Below are 18,494 nucleotides of genomic sequence, written 5' to 3' on the forward strand. Positions count from 1 at the left end.
AACATCTCTAATTTCAGCATTTGAGGGCCAAGGCCAGGTGACTGTTGCAGGTTTGAAGCCAGCCTGGGCTACATAGTGAGCACCAGGCCAGACAGCTACATAGCAAGACCTGTCTCAAAAGAAGTTGGGCATGGTGGCATATGCCTAAAATCCTAATACTTGGAAAGCAAGGCAAGAGTATCAGGAGCTGAAGGACATCCTTGGGTACACAGCAAGTTCTTTTCCTTTCTTTTTTTTTTATCTTTTTGAGACAGGGCCTCCCTGTAGCCCCAGCTGGCCTTGAACTCAGAGATCCACCTGCCTCTCTGCTGGGATAAAAGCGCCACCATGCCTAGCTTACACAGCAAGTTCTAAGCCAGGCTGGGCTACATGCCATCTCAAGATAAAACAACCTAAATCTCACTTTGCTTAGTAGACCTAAGAGAAGGGGCATGACAACACACGTTGTGATTCAACCTTTAATCCAGTTCACTTATAAAAACTGGCCAAGCCCATGTGGTAGCACAGACCTATAACCCAGGAATGGGAGGGGTGGAGGCAAGAGGATCAGAAATTCAAGTTTATCCTTGGCTACATGTCATATTCCAGGCCCACCTGGGCTAAAGGAGACCCTATTTAAAAAAACAACAACAACAAAAGCAAAACAAAACCCAAGGTAGAGAGAGGGCTTCTGAGGAATGAGATCTAAGGTTGACTTCTAGCTTCCACATGCATAGGCAAATGAGTACACACAAAATGCATATGCACACTAATAAATAAAACTTGGCAGACTGGGAATATAGCTCAATAGTAGACTGCTGGCTTAATATATGTGAATGTGAGGCTGTAAATTCCCAGCAGCAGCAGCTGGAGAGGTAGCTCAGCAGTTAAGAGCAATGATTGCTCTTGCAGAGGACCTGGGTTTGATTTTCAGCACCCACATCGTAGCTAACAACTGTCCATAACTCCAGTTCAGGGGAATTCAAAGCCATCTTCTGACTTCCTCAAGCATTGTACAACACAGATGCACTTACATACACACAGGCAAAACACACATAAAATAAAAATTATAAAATATTTTACATCTTTAAAATTCCCAGCAGCAGCACCCTCCCCCTTCTCCTGACCCCAAAAGTCAAACTCACTGCTATACTGATGAGGTACACCAAATTCTTGTAACCATTCTGTTAAAGCTAGCTTTAAAGCCATCTGTGGACTATAGAGTACATCAGTTTCAATATCTTCATCACTGCCTTCATTTTCTAACTTTATCTGTATGGATACAGTACTGTCCTCACTGTCAGCTGGAAAAAAAAAAAAAAGGAAAGGGAAAAAAATTTTGATTATAAAAGCTTCCTCCAAGTGAAGATGTATAAACCGAACATGGTGCAGTACAACCACCTCTCCCCAAAGCAAACCATCAAATACATGATACTTACTCATTACAACGTCTTTTCTCACTCCATTCATGTTCGATTTGTACCAAGTGGCAAGGGTGTGGATAGCAACATAATTGGCTTCAAATTCACAATTTGGATTAGTCAGGACTCCCTTTAACCGTGGGATGAGCTCTGTGGATCTTCCTTTGTAGGGGCCCAGAAACAACCTCTTCTGATCATAATCATTAGCATGAATGTTATCCCAGATCACTGGAGCTCTTTTAATGATCTTAGAAACTTCTTCAATAGACTCTACTGGAATTTCTTTAGAAACAACTTTGGGACCTAGAAATTTGTTTAAAAAAGCTCTTTGTTAAAAGAACTTCTTACATGGTTCTTTAAAATATACTGTAGGGCTGGCAAAATGGCTCAGCAGGTAACAGTGTTTGCCACCAAGCCTGACGACTGACTTTTCTAGGACCCACAGGATGGTATGAGAACCAATCCGCAAATGTCGTCCTCTGACCTCCATACGTGTGCCATAGAATGCATGCAATGTATGCTTAGATGCACATACACAGTAAGTGTAATAAAAAAAATTTAAGAAGATGGATGTGGTATGCAAGCCTTTAGTCCCAGCATTCCCAGCAGAGAGGCAAGTAGATCTCCTGTGAGATCAAGACCAACAACTAGCTAGGGTTACAGGGAGACCCTGTCTCAAAAAGGCAAAAAAAAAAAAAAAAAAAAAGGATAAAATAAGGAGTGGGAAAGCTGCTGAGATGGCTCATCCTGCAAAAGTTCTTGCCAACGAAGCCTGACAACTGAGTCCCAAGTTCAATCACCAGGACCCACATAATGGAAGGAGAGAAGACTCCTTTCACAAGTTATCTTCTGACCTTCAGATACATGCTGCACTCAGACATACTATCTGTGTCTGTCTGTCTCTCACACACACATACACGCACACAAATATATGTAATAAAAATTAAAAATAAATTAAGGGCTGGGAGATAGCTCAGCAGGTAAAGGCGCTTATCTCCAAACCTGATGACATGAGTTTGATCCCCACATGATGAAGAGAGAAATGACTATCTGACAAGTCCTTCCAACCCCCCTCAATGATGGGAATCAAATGCAGGGTCTCATGCATGGTAAGCTGATGTGCTCTACCTCTACCACCACCACCACCACCACCACCACCACCACCCTCCGTCTCTTCATTTATTCATTTATAGACAGGGTCTCACTGTGGGTTCCGGCTGGCTTCAATCTCAAGATCCTCCTACTTCAAAGTAGCCTCCCAAATGCTGGGATAATAGACATGTATCATCATGACTTTTTTTTTTTCTTTTTTTTCATGTTTTTCTTACCACATATTTTAATTTATGGGGGTTATACATGCCATGTTTATAAAGGTCAAAGGACAACATACAGGTGTCAGTTCTCTCCACCATGTGGGCCTACTGTGTGGGCAGCAAGCACCTTCACCTTCTAAACCATCTTACCAGTTCATTTTGTTGTTTTTCTGAGACAAGGACTCATGTAGTAAAGGCTGAGATTGGCCTTGAACTGATACTCCTGTCTATTTCCCTAGTACTGAAATTTAGAATTAGCTGCTCAATTTTCTGTTTAAAAGATTTTATTTTTCTCATATGAGTGGTTTGCCTGCGTGTTTAAGTATACCAAATGCATGCCTGGTGCCCTCAGAGGTCAGATACCCCCTGAAACTGGAATTAAGGTCAGGTGTTATCCACTGTGTGGGTGCTGGGAACTGAGTCTAGGACCTCTTCAAGAGCTCATAACCACTGAGCCTATTTCCAGTCCTCAGTTTTCCTTTTTAAACTAATATTGCAACACGTCCTTTTATTCATTTCCTTATTTTGTAAAACATAAATTTCCTAAGATGTTGGCGGTACAGTTCAGTTGGTGGGGTGTGGCTAGCACACGGAAAATCCTAGGTTTGAGCCTCAGCACCACATAAATTGGTATATTGGCATGAACCTGTACTCCCAGCAGGGAGGTGGAGGCAGTAGGTTGAACGTTATCATCAGGCACCTAGCAAGTTTCAGGTCAGTCTTAAATACATGAAACCCTGTCTCAAAAAATCAAAAGGCTTCAACTAACAGAAAACAATTTTTCTCTAAGTCCCAGTAATAAAAGTTTTACCATATTCTTTTTTTTTTTTTTTTTAAGCAGGGTCTTCCTGTAGCCCAAGCTGTCCTGGAACTCACTATGTAGACCAGGCTGGCCTTAAACTCACAGAGATCTGCCTGCCTCTGCCTCCCGAGTGCTGCACCATGCCCGACTTTTTTTTTTTTTTTTTCAAATTTTATGTGTATGAGTGTATTGTCTGCATGTATGTGAGTGCGCCCATGTTGTGAGGTCAGGAGAGGGCTTCAGATTCCCCTGGAACTGGAGGTAAGGACGGTTCGCAGCCGCCATGCGGATGCTGGGAATTGAACCCGGGTCCTCTGCAAGAGCAGTCAGTGCTCTTAACTGCTGAGCCATCCCTCCAGTCCTACCATATTAATTCTTAAGAACTTACCCGTCCAAAGCACTTCAATTCCAGGTAGAAGCTTTTCACCCACAGTCCTTAAGTAAGGAGACTGGGACACATTTGGATAACAGAAAGTGCCACAATATTCTGAATGTAGAGGAAGGAAAATTAAGTCAACATTGAAATGGTCATGGATCTAATGATGAAAAGATTTACCAATTCTAAATTATTTTATTCAAATGATAAAAGGATCCATATTACCCATAAAAGGAGTAAGCTCAAATGAATGTTTCACTTAATGATCAGCTCATAAAATCTGACATTCCAGCTGGGTGGTGGTACATGCCTGTAATCTCAGTCTGAGGCAGGAGGATCCCTACATATAGGGACAACATTATAGGCCAGCCTGAGTCACATGGAGAGATTCAGCCTTTTTTGTTTTCTTGGGGGTCAGGGTCTTTATGTAGTCTAAGCTTGCCTTAAATTTGAAGCAATCCTCCCATCTCTGCCTTAGTACTGGGATTACAGCACACTTCTATGTCCTGTTTTTTGTTTTTTGGGAGTTTTTTTTTGGTCTTTTTGAGACCATCTCCCTGTAGCCCCAGCTGTCCTGGAACTCACTCTGTAGACCAGGCTGGCCTTGAACTCACAGAGATCCACCTGCCTCTGCCTCCTGAGTGCCAGCATGCCCGGCCCATGTCCTGTTTATGTTCGTTTTTGACACAAGGTCACGGTATGTTGTCCAGGCTGGCCTGGAACTATGTTGGCCAGGTTGGCCTTGAATTCACAAGATCTACCTAAGTACAAGCTTTTTAAAGAAACATGCCTGCAGCTAGCATGACTCACACCTTTAATCTCAGCACTTGGGAGGCAGAGGAAAGTGGATTTTTATTGAGTTTGAGGCTAGCTTGGTCTACACAGCATTCCAGGCCAGCTGGGGCTACAGAGAGACCCTGTCTCAAATAGAAGAAAAAAAAAAAAAGAAAGAATAAAGGAAAGAAATAAGCTTGCCATGGTGATATGTATCTGTAATCCATGACCTGTCAGACTAAGCAGATAGATGAGACCAAACCCCACCCTACTGCCCCACCCCCACCCCAAACAGTTTCAACTATTTATTTCTCACAACTAACATCTCTTCCTGAATAAGAAATGACAGGGCTGGAGAGATGGCTCAGTGGTTAAGAGGACTGACTGCTCTTACAGAGGACCCAGGGTTCAATTCCAATACCCACATGGCAGCTAAAAAACATCCCTAACTCCAGTTCCAAGGGATCTGATGCCTTCTTCTGACCTTCATGGGAACTACACAACACAGGTGCACTTATACACATGCAGGCAATACATTCAAATTAAAAATATTTTAAAATTTTTTAAAAAAAACAAAAAAAACACGGCCAGGTGTGGTGGTGCATACCTTTAGTCCCAGCACTTGGGAGGCAGAGGCAGGTGGATGATCTCTGTGAGTTCAAAGCCAGCCTGATCTACAAAAGGAGACCCTGTCTCAAAAAATAAAATAAATAAAAAATAAATTTTAAAAAGTGTCTGGGGAGGTTGAATTTTGAGCACCAACTAAAAGATGAAAAAATAATTTTTTTTGGGGGGGGGTCCTTTTTGAGACAGGGTCTCCCTGTAGCCCCAGCTGACCTGGAACTCGCTATGTAGACCAGGCTGGCCTCACACTCACAGAGATGTGCCTGCCTGTGCCTCCCAAGTGCTGGGATTAAAGGTATGTGCCACCACACCCAGCTTAGATGAAAGTATTTTTAATGGAAGAAAACGAAGGCAGGGAGCGGGGGTGAGGGGTGATACTTTCCCTGACGACCAGAAATAGAGCCCAGATTGAGTGGGAGAAGTGGAAAAAAGGGACGGATATTCATGGGCAGAAAAAGGGAACAAGGAGGAGGAAATGAGAAGCAACTAAGTTAAAAGTAATATAAATTTGTTTTTTCCAGTTTTCATGTTGATAATACCATTCTTCCTTTAGTCTGGACAATGTGATATTTACAGACTTCCAATATTAAAAATATATAACATCTTTTCCCTAGACCTTTGATATCTATAAGGTCCTAAATTTCTCCAGTAAGTCCTTGAAAAATGTCTTCTAGAAAAGTCCTCCTAGTTTTACACACCAAGGACAGGTCTAGTGCAGTAGAGTCCTTTGGAAGTTACGTATTTCAAGACTAGTTAAATACAAAGTTATTTTAGGCCAGGTCTGGTGGCGCATGCCTTTAGTCCCAGCACTTGGGAGGCAGAGGCAGGCAGATCTCTGTGAATTCCAGGCCAGCCTGGTCTACATAGTGAGTTCCAGGCCAGCTGGTGCTATAGGGAGACCCTGTCTGAAAAAAATAAATAAATAAAACTAAGTTATTTTATACAATACCTGTAGGGCAGAAGAGGAAAGTTTCTGGCTCTCCTAGGTACTGGTAAATTTCATTTGTGATGGAGACCTGTGCATGAGCAAAAGAACTGAATACCTCTTTGTCTGCTGCACACATATTATGGTCAATATCATCAAAAAGCAAGGCAAATGACCTGCACCCAAACTGAGAGACCTGCGGGGGAAAATCAAGGTGATTATTAATTAGGCCATTTGGAGGCAAAAACAAAAGATTCTAAGTACAAACTAATGGATATTCTCAAAGTCAAATATTTTCCTTGGAATATTCAAAGCATATCTGTTCTTTTTACATTTTCAGTGGAAGACGTTCTAATATAGCTAGATAGTGTTTTGGGACCCATTATTCATTTTGGTGTGAATTAAGTATATGGGCCAACAATGTTTATACATTTTTAAATGTAGATTCCAGGAACTGAAGTAAGGTTCTCAGGTTTGTGTAGCAAAAAGCTTTTACTCACTGAGTCATCTCAATGCCTCTGTTTTGCTTTTATTTTTTAAATAAAATGGTTCAGGGGCTGGAGAGATGGCTCAGTAGTTAAGAACACTGGTTGTTCTTGCAGAAAACCCAGGTTCGACTCCCAGCACCCACATGGCAGCTAACAATTGTCTCTAACTCCAGTTCCAGGGGATCTGATGGCCTCTTCTGTCCTCCACCAGCACTGCATGACATGGGTGCACTTACCTACATGCAGGCAATACACTCATACAGATAAAATAAAAATAATAAATAAAATATTTTTTTAAAAGGGTTATTTTTAGTTCTGTGTGTGTCTGCCAGAAGAGGATGTTGGATCCCCTGCAGCCTGGTAAGAGTTACAGGTTGTAAGTCACTCAATATGGGGTCTAGGAACTGTACTCAGGTCCTCTGCAATAGTAGTATGCCTCTTAACTGTTGAGCCACCTCTCCAGCTGGTTTGTTTTTAAAAAAAAAAAACGTTTTATTAGTTTTATGTGTACCAATATATTGCCTGCATGTATGTAAGTTCACCCATGTCATACAATGCCTGTGGAGAGTAGAATAGGGTGTCAGATGCCCTGGAACTGGGGTTACGGACGGTTGTTACCCATCATGCAGGCACTGAGAACTGAACCCAGGGTCTTCTGCAAGAGTAGCCAGTGCTTTTAACTGCTGAGCCATCTCTCCAGGCCCCCCTCCCTTATTTTTTTCAAATCTTTTTGAGACAGGGTCTCCCTGTAGGCCCAGCTGGCCTGGAACTCTCACTATGTAGACCAGGCTGACCATGAACTCAGAGATGCGCCTGCCTGCTGGGATTAAAGGCATGCACCACCACTTTACTTTTTAAGATAGGGTCTCTCACATTATAGCCCAGGCTGGCCTGAAATTTGACAATCCTCCTGCCTCAGCCTCTCAAATGCTGAATTACAATCGTTAAGACACCATACCTAGCTTCTACTTTAGAAGTTTTGATTAGCCATTTAATGCCACCAATATTAATTTTGCCTAATACAACATGCATATAGAAAAAAGAGTAAACTTAAAAACCAATGAGCAATTGGAGCTCTACACTACCAAAAATTATGTAGCTTGTATGTCAAGTGCAAGTTAAACATGAATCTGGGTCACTAACAGCTTACATGTTTACAAAGTGCATCTCACAATTACTCAGATTCCTGATCTGTCCATGCCAGCCTAAGGATCTGAATAAAACATTACTACTTCTAAGCATTAGTGGGTGCTCAGGGTTTTTTGTGGTACTGGGATTTGAACCTAGGATCTAATACATGCTAAACAAAGCTCTACTATCAAGCCAAACCACCAGCTTCCAATCTCCTTTAGAAGCAGTTCGTACCCAAACTGAAATTTGAGAAGCAATGGTAAAGTTCTTTTGATTGATAAAAATTCCTTTACCCAGAATTATTGAACTATTTCTTACAGAAACAAAATACAATTTTGATTTCCTTTTAACATCATAAAGGAATTTAGAAAAGTTCATTTTAATACCGAATCATGAAAAATAAAAGGACTTACCTGGTCCAATTTGCGCTTCAATGTTGATACTTCTTTGGGGTTAGAAAAAGTGATGTCCAATCCAGGTGAAATAGCATAAATGAATTCTATCTCATATTCTCGTGCAGCAGAGATGAGTGTCATAAGTTGCTCTGAAGAACAGAGTCCATGTTTTTAGGAAGCAACACAGAAAAGTAAAAGAAACCTTTTTTTTTTTTTTTTTTTTCCGGCCTTTTGAGACAGGGTCTCCCTGTAGCTCCAGCTTGCCTGGAACTCACTACGTAGACCAGGCTGACCTTGAACTCACAGAGATCCACGTGCCTCTGCCTCCCAAGTGCTGGTATTAAAGGTATGCACCACCACATCCGGCTAGAAACCTTTTCTAACTCACAAAAAAGGAAACTTTTTTTTTTTTTTTTTTTTTTTGTGTGTGTGTGTGTATGCTTGTATTGTTTGCATGTAGGTAAGTGCACCTGTGTCGTGCAATGCCCATGGAGGTCAGAAGAGGCTGTCAGATCCCATGGGACTGGAGTTATGGACAGTTGTTAGCTGCCATGTGGGTGCTGGGATTCAAACCCGGGTCTTCTGCAAGAACAACCAGTGTTCTTAACCACTGAGCCATCTCTTCAGCCCTCTCAAAAAGAAGACCCTGTCTTAAAAAGGTCAAAAAAATTTTTTTTTAAAATTGATGTTCACGCAATGTTTTGCCTTACCTGCTATCTCAGCAATTAGATGGCAGAAGCAGGAGGATCAGGGGTTCAAGACCAGCCTCAGTCACACAGGAAGTTCAAAGCCAGACTAGGCTACATAAGACCCTGCCTCAAGCCAGGCGTGGTGGTACACGCCTTTAATCCCAGCACATGGGAGGCAGAGGGAGGTGATCTCTGTGAGTTCGAGGCCAGCCTGGTTTACATAGTGAGTTCCAGGTCAGCTGGGCTACAGGGAGACCCTGTCTCAAAAAGACCAAATTTAAAAAATAATAATAAAAAAAAAAAGACCCTGCATCAAATTTTCAAAAAAGGAAAAAAATCTGTCATCTTCAAAGAGAAAAAGAATGTTTCACAAGCCAGATGTGGTGGCTCACATCTTTAATTCTAGCACTCAGGAGGCTAAAACAGAAAGACTGCTGCGAGTTTAAGGCCAGACTGGACTGCATATTCAGTCTGGTCTACACAAGTGAGTTCCAGGAGAGCTGGGGCTACAGGGAGACCCTGTCTCAAAAAGACCAAAAAAAAAAAAAATTACACAAATAAGAGTGTGGTAACACATGCCTTTGATCCCAGAACGTGGGAGGCAGAGGCAGGAGGCTGAGTTCAGACCAGCCTGGTCTACATAATGAGTTCCAGGCCAGCTGGGGCTACTGGGAGACCCTTTCTCAAAAAGACAAAAAAAAAAAAAATTACTGGAGGTGGGGGTGGTGGGGCTAGAGAGGGGGCTGGAGAGATAGCTCAGTGGCTAAAAGCACTGGCTGCTCTTCTAGAGGACCTGGGTTCAATTCCCAGCATCAACATGGCAGCTAACAACCACCCCAACTAGTTTCAGGGATTCAATGCCCTCTTCTGGCCTTCTTGGGCTTTGCCCACGGGTGCACTTATGTTGTTGCAGGCAAAACATTCATTGAACGAACCAACCAACCAACCAACCAACGAGCGAATAAATAAATAAAAAAAGAACAAATTACACAGGGAAGCTAGAGACTGGTCAGAGGTTAAGAGCACATATGCTCTTGCAGAAGACCAGAGTTCAGTTCACAGCACTTATGCAGGGCAGCTCTCAACTGCCTAACTAGGGGATCCAGCGCCCTCTTCTGGTCTCCGCTGGCATGGTACAACATGAGTGCCCTTACATGCACACAGGCAAAACACTCACATAAGGTAAAGCTGGTGGCCTCACTTCTTTGTCCTAAGCCTATCCCTGGCTTCAGTACTTTTCCAATAGTTCACTATCTATAGATCACTAATAGAAGTAAAAAATACAACCAATAGCTGGGGATGGTGGCATACACCTTTAATCCCAGCAGAGGCAGGTGGATCTCTGAGTTCAAGGTCAGCTGGGGCTACAGGGAGACCCTGTCTCAAAAAGACCACCCCAAAAAGAAAAAAAACCTATGGAGTCAGATTGACACAACTACAAATCATACTCATCATGAATGACCTTGTTAGTGCCACACTTTAAATCTTCACTAGCTAACACAGACTAGGTGCCAAATAAAAGTTAAATACCTATATAAAGTAAAATGAATTTTTTAGTAGGATTCTAGTATATTAAAATGGTTTCTTTTCCACATATTTGAATTTATAGATCAAAAAGAGTACCATCAGGTCAATAAATGGCTCAGCAAGTAAAAGCACTTACTGTGCAAGCCTGACAATCCGAGTTCATCTCAGAAACTCTCAATGGAAGGAGAGAAACAACCCCACATAGGAATGCCCCTAGCACACACATACATATACACACACAGAGAAGGGGAAGAAAAAGATTACCAGCTTCTTCCACCGAATACATCTCTCGCCAAAACATCCTATGTTTGTAGTCATCTTTTGGTGCATACAAGTATGTATTTAATTCCCATTTCTGAAGCCTTAAGGAAAAGAAAAATTACATATATATAAATAGGCAACAAAATAGGCTATAAATCTCAATTTTCTTTTTTACAGCTATCTCATGCCAAAGTAGTACTATTCTTCTTTTTTTTTTCTCTTTGAGACAGGGTCTCCCTGTAGCCCTAACCTGGCCTGGAACCCACTATGTAGACCAGGCTGTCCTGGCCTTGAACTCACAGAGATCCGCCTGCCTTTGCCTCCCAAGTGCTGGGATTAAAGGCGCACACCACCACACCTAGTGTACTATTCTTTTTTTTTTTTTTGTCTTTTTTGTCTTTTTTTGAGACAGGGTCTCCCTGCAACCCCTTCTGTCCTGGAACTTACTATGTAGACCAGGCTGGCCTTGAACTCACAGAGATCTGCCTGCCTCTGCCTCCCAAGTGCTGGGATTAAAGGCATGCCACCACGCCTGGCTTCTATTTTTAAACTTTATCAATGGAATCTTGAAATTGACTATTACAAAGTATGTCAGCATATTAAGGTCTTGAATTAAAAACACAACTCTAAATAAGGTAGGCAAAGTCCCAAACCTCTTCAGCTTCCCCAGGAAAATTTTGAAAACAACTAGCCTAGGTGAAGATATAAAGGATCAAGGTAAAATAAATTCTGCTGTTGTACCGGGCTTATTCAGTACAGTCCTTCAAACAAAAAAGGGCTTAAGATCCTCCTCTCTGCTTCACATGATAAAAAATTTACCTTCTAAAGAGTTCTTTTCTCTGTTCCATAACCCAAGGTCTTCCATAAAATCCTAAAGAAAAAAAATAAAATTATTTTAAGTTTCAAAATGGGTTTTTTGTTGTTGTTGTTGTTGTTGTTTGGTCTTTTTGAGACAGGGTCTCCCTGTAGCCCCAGCTGTCCTGGAACTCACTATGTAGACCAGGCTGGCCTTAAATTCACAAAGATCCGCCTGCCTCTGCCTCCCAAGTGCTGGGATTAACGGCCTACACCACCATGTCCAGCTATCCCCCACACCTTTTTTTAAAAGACATTCTCACTGTGTATGGGGTATGTTTTAACTGAGAAAAGTAGGTCATGAAACATATACAGTGTATCTCTCTCTGGGTGGTGATAAAGAAGTCACTTATTCCCTAATTGCTCATGTATATTTTCTTACTTTCCTATCATATTTATTACTTATATGACAGGGTTTTTGTTGTTTTTGTTTTTTGTTTTTTGTTTTCTTTAAGTCTTTTTGAGATTGGGTCTCCCTGTAGCCCCAGCTGGCCTGGAACTCTACAAGAGACTGGCTTTGAACTCATGAACTCATATTCATCTGCCTGCCTCTATTAAAGGCATGAGCCACCATGCCAGGCTGTTTTTTTGTTTTGTTTTTTAAATAAGACAAGGCCCTACTATGTAACCCCAGTTGGCCTAGAACTAACTACAGGCTGTTCTCAAACTTGCAGCAGTCCTCCAGTCTCTGCCTCCCAAAGTATCAGGATTACAGGGGAGTGCCACCATTGGGTAAAGACCAAAATACATTTCATTCTTTGTTGGGCTATGACTCTGTTAAGAGTGCTGGCTAAGCACTCTCATGAAGCCCTAAATTCAATTCCCAGTACTCCCAAAACAAAAATCTTTTTTTTTTTTTTTTTTTTTTTTTTTTGCAGTACTGATGACCCCAGAACCTTGAACACACTAGGCAAATGATATACTTCCGGACCACCCACCCACCCAGCACAAATGAAACTACTGTCTTTTTTTTTTGAGGGGGGTGGGGCATCTTTTTGAGATAGGCTCTCCCTGTAGCCCCAGATGGCCTAGAATTTGCTATGTAGACCAGGCTGGCCTTGATCTCACAAATATCTGCCTCTGCCTCCCAAGTGCTGGGATTAAAGGTGTGCACCACCACACCTGGCCCAAATGAAACTTCTAAAGAATAACTCAATCTGGAGAGATGGCTTACTGGTTACACTAAGTGCTTACAGAGCACCCTAGGTTCAGTTCCTAGCACCCACATGACAGCTAACAATAGTCTGTAACTCCAGCCATCTCTCCAGCCCCTTTTTTATTTTTATATGTGAGTATATTGCTTGCATTGTATATAAGTGCTCCCACATGCAATGCCCGCAGGTCAGAAAGTGGCATTTCCTGGAACTAGAGTTATAGATGATTATTGTCAGCCATATGGGTTCTGGAACCTGAACCCAGTACCTCTGTAAGAGCAGCCATCTCTTAACGGATGAGCCATCTCTCCAGCCCCTTAAAAGTATTTTTGATATAGCAAATTATACAAGATGTTAGTTTTTCTTTGTCATTTTTCTCTTCAAGGGGCATGTATTAAACATCTTTTTAAAGCAGGCTTAGTGGCACAGGTCTATAATCTCCGAAATTGGAAAATAGAGGCAAGAGATGAGTTCAAGTCCAGCCACAGTCACACAACAAGTTTAAAGCTAGCCTGGGCTACATGAGATCCTGTTTCAAAAACTAAAAGCAAACAAAAATTCCTTCAGAGGTCCTCCAATATAAAAAGGAAAGATGATTTACAAATGTCTAACTTGTGGGGGATGGTGGCATACACTTTAGCCCCAGCATCCCAGAAGCAGAGGCAGGAGACTCTCTGAATTAGAGGCTAGCATGGTCTACATAGCAAATTCCAGGCCAGCGAGGGATACACAGTGAGACCCTGTTTCACATATACAAAAAAGCCTAACTTGAACATGTTAATCTTCACAAACTCTGTACTGTTGAATATCAGGTTTGTGGTCTGGGTTAACTGGCACCTCAAAGAGGAAACAGTGCTAGTTAAGAAGAGAGGTGGAACCAGCAAAGGTTTGTGAGGACAAGAAAGGAAAAAGGAATCCTGGCAGTAACTACTGTATTTCCTAACCTTTATTTTAGAATGTACCAACCACTAAGTCCTAAATAAACTAACTGATGCTGGTTCAGTGCTCATTTAGGAACAAAACATATAAGGGAATGAGAGAAGGAAAAACGCAAGAGAATTAAAGACAACTGTATTTTAATATACTATAAGGAAAATGCTCTTTTAATAGTATTAAAAGGAAAGCAGTTTAAACTATAGTAAACGATCTCCTTAAATTACTGACAATATAATAGACTGCCAAGTTTTCTTACATTCAATCCAGCCTAACTTTGATTATATTTTAATTATTGCCCCTCACCATCCTAAGATCTTTATAATACAGAACTGTGCCAGGCATAGTGACTCAAAAGCCTTTAATTCTACCACTTGGGATACTGAGGCAGGACTGCCACTAATTGGAGGCAGTTTTAGGAGACAAGGTGAGTTCCAGGCCACAATGGAATGGGGGGAAGAGAACAGGCAGGAGGGGACAGTGCTCACCAAAAAACATGCCCAAACAGGGCTTATGACAGGCCTGTAACCCTACCACTCCAGAGGTAGAAGCTGGAGAATCATTCAGTGTCACCAGCCATTGCAGCACACACCTCAATTTCAAAGCTAGGGAGGTAGAGGCAGGTAAATCATTTTGAGTTCGAGGCCAACCTGATCTACAGAGCGGTCAAGGTCAGCAGGGCTGCAAAGTAATACCCTCTAAAGGAGAAGAGTTCAGTGTCATCCTGTGCCTCAGCCAGCTGCTAGCACACCTGGGCTGCGAAACTCCCTGTCTCCAAACAATAGAAATATCTTCTTTGTCTCATTTATAGACAAGATTACAGAGTCTAACTTAACATACACCAATGCAGATCTCAATGACTTGCATAATTTGTTTTAGACCTATTCTCTTTTTGTCAAAAATGTGTGCCCTCCCTTGCTATTAAAAAAAAAAAAAGGTGCCAGAGAAATGGCTCAGTGGTTGGGAGCACTGGCTGCTCTTGCAGAGGACCTGGGTTCGATTCCCAGCATCCACATGGTGGCTAACAACCATCCACGACTCCAGTTCCAGGGGATCTGATGCCCTATTCTGACCTCTGCTGGTACTGCACGACTCAGGCGCACTTATACATGTAGGCAACACACTCAAACAAATAATGAAAATAATAAAGTACTAAAAAAATTAAAAATTGCCGGGCGTGGTGGCGCATGCCTTTAGTCCCAGCACCTGGGAGGCAGAGGCAGGCAGATCTTTGTGAGTTCAAGGCCAGCCTGGTCTACATAGTGAGTTCAGGTCAGCTGGAGCTACAGGGAGAACCTGTCTCAAAAAGACAAAATAAAAATCTACCAAATTCTTTTTCTAAAATCCTCCTGCACTTTACCAACACAAACGTTTACATCAACAGGTAGGTCACACAAAGCAATCATCTCATAAATACTGAGGCCAACAGAACACTGTCTTCCTCTAAATTTTCTAAGATTAATTTTGCTGAACTCGTTCACGTCCTACTATAGCTGCCAAGACTGCCCTCCTCTCCCATGAACTTCATCTAAAACACCATAATCACTACCTTTTATCTTTCAAAATAGATTTATACAGTAACAACATGGAAAAGCTGATGCTCCCAACCAAGAAGGGAAGCCTACATTTTTCCTCTTCGAGCCTTATTTACTATGAATATTAATTTTTACAGACAACTAGAAAACCTTGATTTGTAAAAACTTAAGAAAATGCAAATAAACGTGGCAATCAAGGAAAGGGAACAAAATTAACTGATCTGTGCTTCCTAACTGCAGGGCACAATACCTGTCCATTCTTTTTTTCTTTGTTTTTTTGAGACAAGTCTCCCTGTAACCCTAGCCAGCCAGGAACTCGCTAAGTAGATCAGACTGGCCTTGAACTCTTGAATTTACAGAGATCTGCCGGCCTCTGCCTCCCGAGTGCTGGAACTAAAGGCGTGCACCACCACGCCTGGCTAATACCTGTCCATTCTTACCCACAAACTGTAGTATGATCTTCTGGCAATCTTCCCTCACTACCAACTACCAAAACGTCCCCCTCATTTTTTATTATGAATAAGAAGGTGATCATCGAGAAAATGTAAGCCTCGTGTAGACACTGAATTCCAATTCCGTTAGAAAACACTCAAGATTTCACTCCTCCAGATTAAAGAACAGTAGCTGGGAAGGAGAGCAATTTTCTAGGCTGCATGAGTCTTCAAAGGGGTAGGGGCTTGCTGGCCAGCAAAAAAATTTCTAAGCAAGGAGGAATTTTAATACTGTAAGCTGTGCTCCCCTTCACTCGTAAAACACGCCTGTGTGGTATTTTTTCCCCCTCCAAGGGTGGGGACCGGAGCACCGCACACGTTTTTTCACTCGAAAGCAGACAATCCTGGGGAGTAAGATCCCAAGGTACAAAGAAATCTAACTCAGCCTAACAGCAGGCTCCCCGCCACCGCCTCCCCGGAACTCAGCCTGGCTCCAAACCCAAGGCGGGCGCGGTCAGGCTCAATAGCCAGGGGAACCGGACGCCGTAAGGACCAGAAAAAGCAAATACCGCGCACCGTCTCGCCTCCCCGCTCTGAAGCAAAGCCACGTTTCCTACTGGGGGGGAGCAGCCCCCATGAAACCCCTATCAGCCCCTCCCAAGGACAGGCGGTGCTCGCGTGGGGAGGAACGCTCACCTTCCACCACGCCGCACAGGAACCTGCGTGCCCCTCCGGCCGCGCCCGCCCCAGCCGCTCCGGCGGCTCCGGAAGGGTTGTCTTCGGGCCCCGGGGCGGGCGGCTCCAGCGACGCCCCCGGGGAGGCGGCGGGATTGGAGCTAAGGTCACTCTCCCGCTCCTCCAGCGCCGTCTGGCTCTCCTTCTGCACCATCCTCCTGCAGCCACCCGCCGCCGCCCGCGGTCCTCGTCGGTCTCCGTCCGTTGGGCCACAGGCCCGGAGCCTTAGATAAGGGCCTCGGCTCCCACAGCACTCGCGGCTCTCGGGTTCCTTCCCCTCCCCCCTCAGCCCTTCCCCCTTCGTCTCCGCAGAGGCCCGAATGCCCGGATGAGAAGGGCGGCGCCGGCTCGAGCCCTTTGTCAGTGGCAGCCGCCTGAGCTGGGGCCCGGGAGCCGGCGCGGAGAACCGAGCTGCACCTCGCTTCCGCGGAAAGACGGTCAGACGCCTTTCCTTCTCAGCGCGGCTGCCCTCCAGACAACCAAAGTTCCACGGCTACGCTCCCAGACCCCGGCGCTCCGCGGCCTCTGCCTCTACCGCCCGCTTCCTGTTTATCCGCACTGCGCCTGCGCCACAGACCGGCTCAGACCGGTCCCCATCCCGGCTCCCCCCCTTCCTTGAGACCAACCCATTACGCTTTATTTGTTAGGGGGAAATAGAACAAAGGAACCGTGAAAGCCTGCAAGGTAGGAAGGCAGTGGGATGTACCATTTTCGTCTGCCACCTCCAGGCTGAGCCTGGCACTCTGGGACGGACCATTATCCCGTCCGAAGAAGGGGAGTTTGGGAGGAGGTTGGGGCCACGGGGAAAGAGGAGGGTGAAAAGAGGCGGTTACTCTCTCCTTGCGCAGGCGCGAGAACAAAGCCTCTAGTTCTTAAAGAGATAGGAAGGACTGACCTACTTTGGAAATTCTTGTACTAGCTTACCTCATCACGTCCGCCCAGGTTCGGTTCTGTGAAAACACCATTCCAATGAGCTCAGCCCACCCCTCTGTCTTGAGTCATTTTCTTCTCACCCTCCTTTGGAGCTAACCTCATTTTAAATTCTGCAGACACCTATTGAGTTGGCTCATCCTGGGCTCTGAGACCATGATGACCTCATAGTGTGGTAGATAGAGACAAGCCAAGTACACAGTTTCTGCTTGGTTTCGAGAGGTCTGAGAGGATAACTAACTCCTTTGGGGAGAGGCGGTGGCGGCTTCACTTAAAGGATGAGAAATTCTCAGTCCTGCTTTCAGAAGACGGGAAGACAGCACGTGGAAAACCAGTCCAAAGGCAGAGAAGAGTAGAAGGCCAGAATTGTTCCTGAGATGGCGAGTGTGCAGTGTTAAGGGGCTTGAACCTTTTAGTTTCAACATAAACATTTCCTGGGAAAGCCTTCCTCCATGGGCTTGGCTCGCCTTGCTGTATTTCTTGGAGTTCCCTGTAGTCCTCTCAGAATGCACTTTACACTGATATAGTCTAAGAGATCTGTCTCAGTCAGGCGTGATGGTGCACACTTTTAATCCCAGCACTCCCTATGTAGACCAGGCTGGCAGAGGCCTAGTCTACATAGTGTCCTCTAGGCCAGCTGGGGCTGCAGGGAAATCCTGTCTCAAAAAGACCAAAAAAAAAAGTCTTAATTTGGGAATAAACCTCTCATTGTCAACATTAAGACTTCATCCTGTTTTTATTTCCATGTGACATTTCATCTATTTGACTCCTTCAGGGGTAGCTCACCTTGTAGATCCAGGTATATGCAGGGGTGGGGGTGGGGGTGGGGTGTTCAACCCAGGAACCCAGAGCCTTGTGCATACTATGCAAGCACACTACCAACTTAGATAGATTTCCAGCCTATCCAGGAACTTTTTGTTTTTTTACATATATTTGTGTGTAGGAGTGAAGGATCACACGCACCAGAGTGTGGCAGTCGGAGGACAACTTGAAGGAGCTGGTTTTCTCCTTCATGGTAGGTCCTGGGGATTAAACTCAGGTTGTCAGGCTTAATGGCAGGCACATGTACTCACTGAGCCAAGACCAGCCCCATCCAGAATTTTTTTGTTTAGGTGTGTGTGTGGGTGCCCTCAAACGGTACCCCATGGAGCCCAGAAAAGGATGTCAGATCACCTGGAACTGGATTTCCAGGCAATTGCGAGTTGCCTGTTGTGGG

At 43.9% G+C, this 18,494-nt stretch overlaps 1 protein-coding gene across 1 annotated transcript in view; it reads right to left on the reverse strand.

Moving 5' to 3' along the window:
• The window catches only part of Oga (O-GlcNAcase), a 33,988-nt gene extending 17,062 nt beyond the window's left edge, over positions 1 to 16,926 (reverse strand). The window contains exons 1-8 of the mRNA XM_008845612.2: positions 16,310 to 16,926; positions 11,525 to 11,576; positions 10,709 to 10,806; positions 8,247 to 8,377; positions 6,239 to 6,410; positions 3,904 to 4,002; positions 1,419 to 1,703; positions 1,125 to 1,283 (exon numbers count right to left, since the gene is read on the reverse strand). Coding sequence (XP_008843834.1) covers positions 1,125 to 1,283; positions 1,419 to 1,703; positions 3,904 to 4,002; positions 6,239 to 6,410; positions 8,247 to 8,377; positions 10,709 to 10,806; positions 11,525 to 11,576; positions 16,310 to 16,502 — 1,189 coding nt within the window. The 5' untranslated portion in view covers positions 16,503 to 16,926. The remainder of the gene's footprint in view (positions 1 to 1,124; positions 1,284 to 1,418; positions 1,704 to 3,903; positions 4,003 to 6,238; positions 6,411 to 8,246; positions 8,378 to 10,708; positions 10,807 to 11,524; positions 11,577 to 16,309) is intronic.
• Between the last annotated feature and the right edge of the window lie 1,568 nt (positions 16,927 to 18,494).

Source organism: Nannospalax galili, unplaced genomic scaffold (assembly GCF_000622305.1).
Source record: "Nannospalax galili isolate Female #2095 unplaced genomic scaffold, S.galili_v1.0 scaffold161, whole genome shotgun sequence".
In the NCBI taxonomy this organism is placed as follows: Eukaryota; Metazoa; Chordata; class Mammalia; order Rodentia; family Spalacidae; genus Nannospalax; species Nannospalax galili.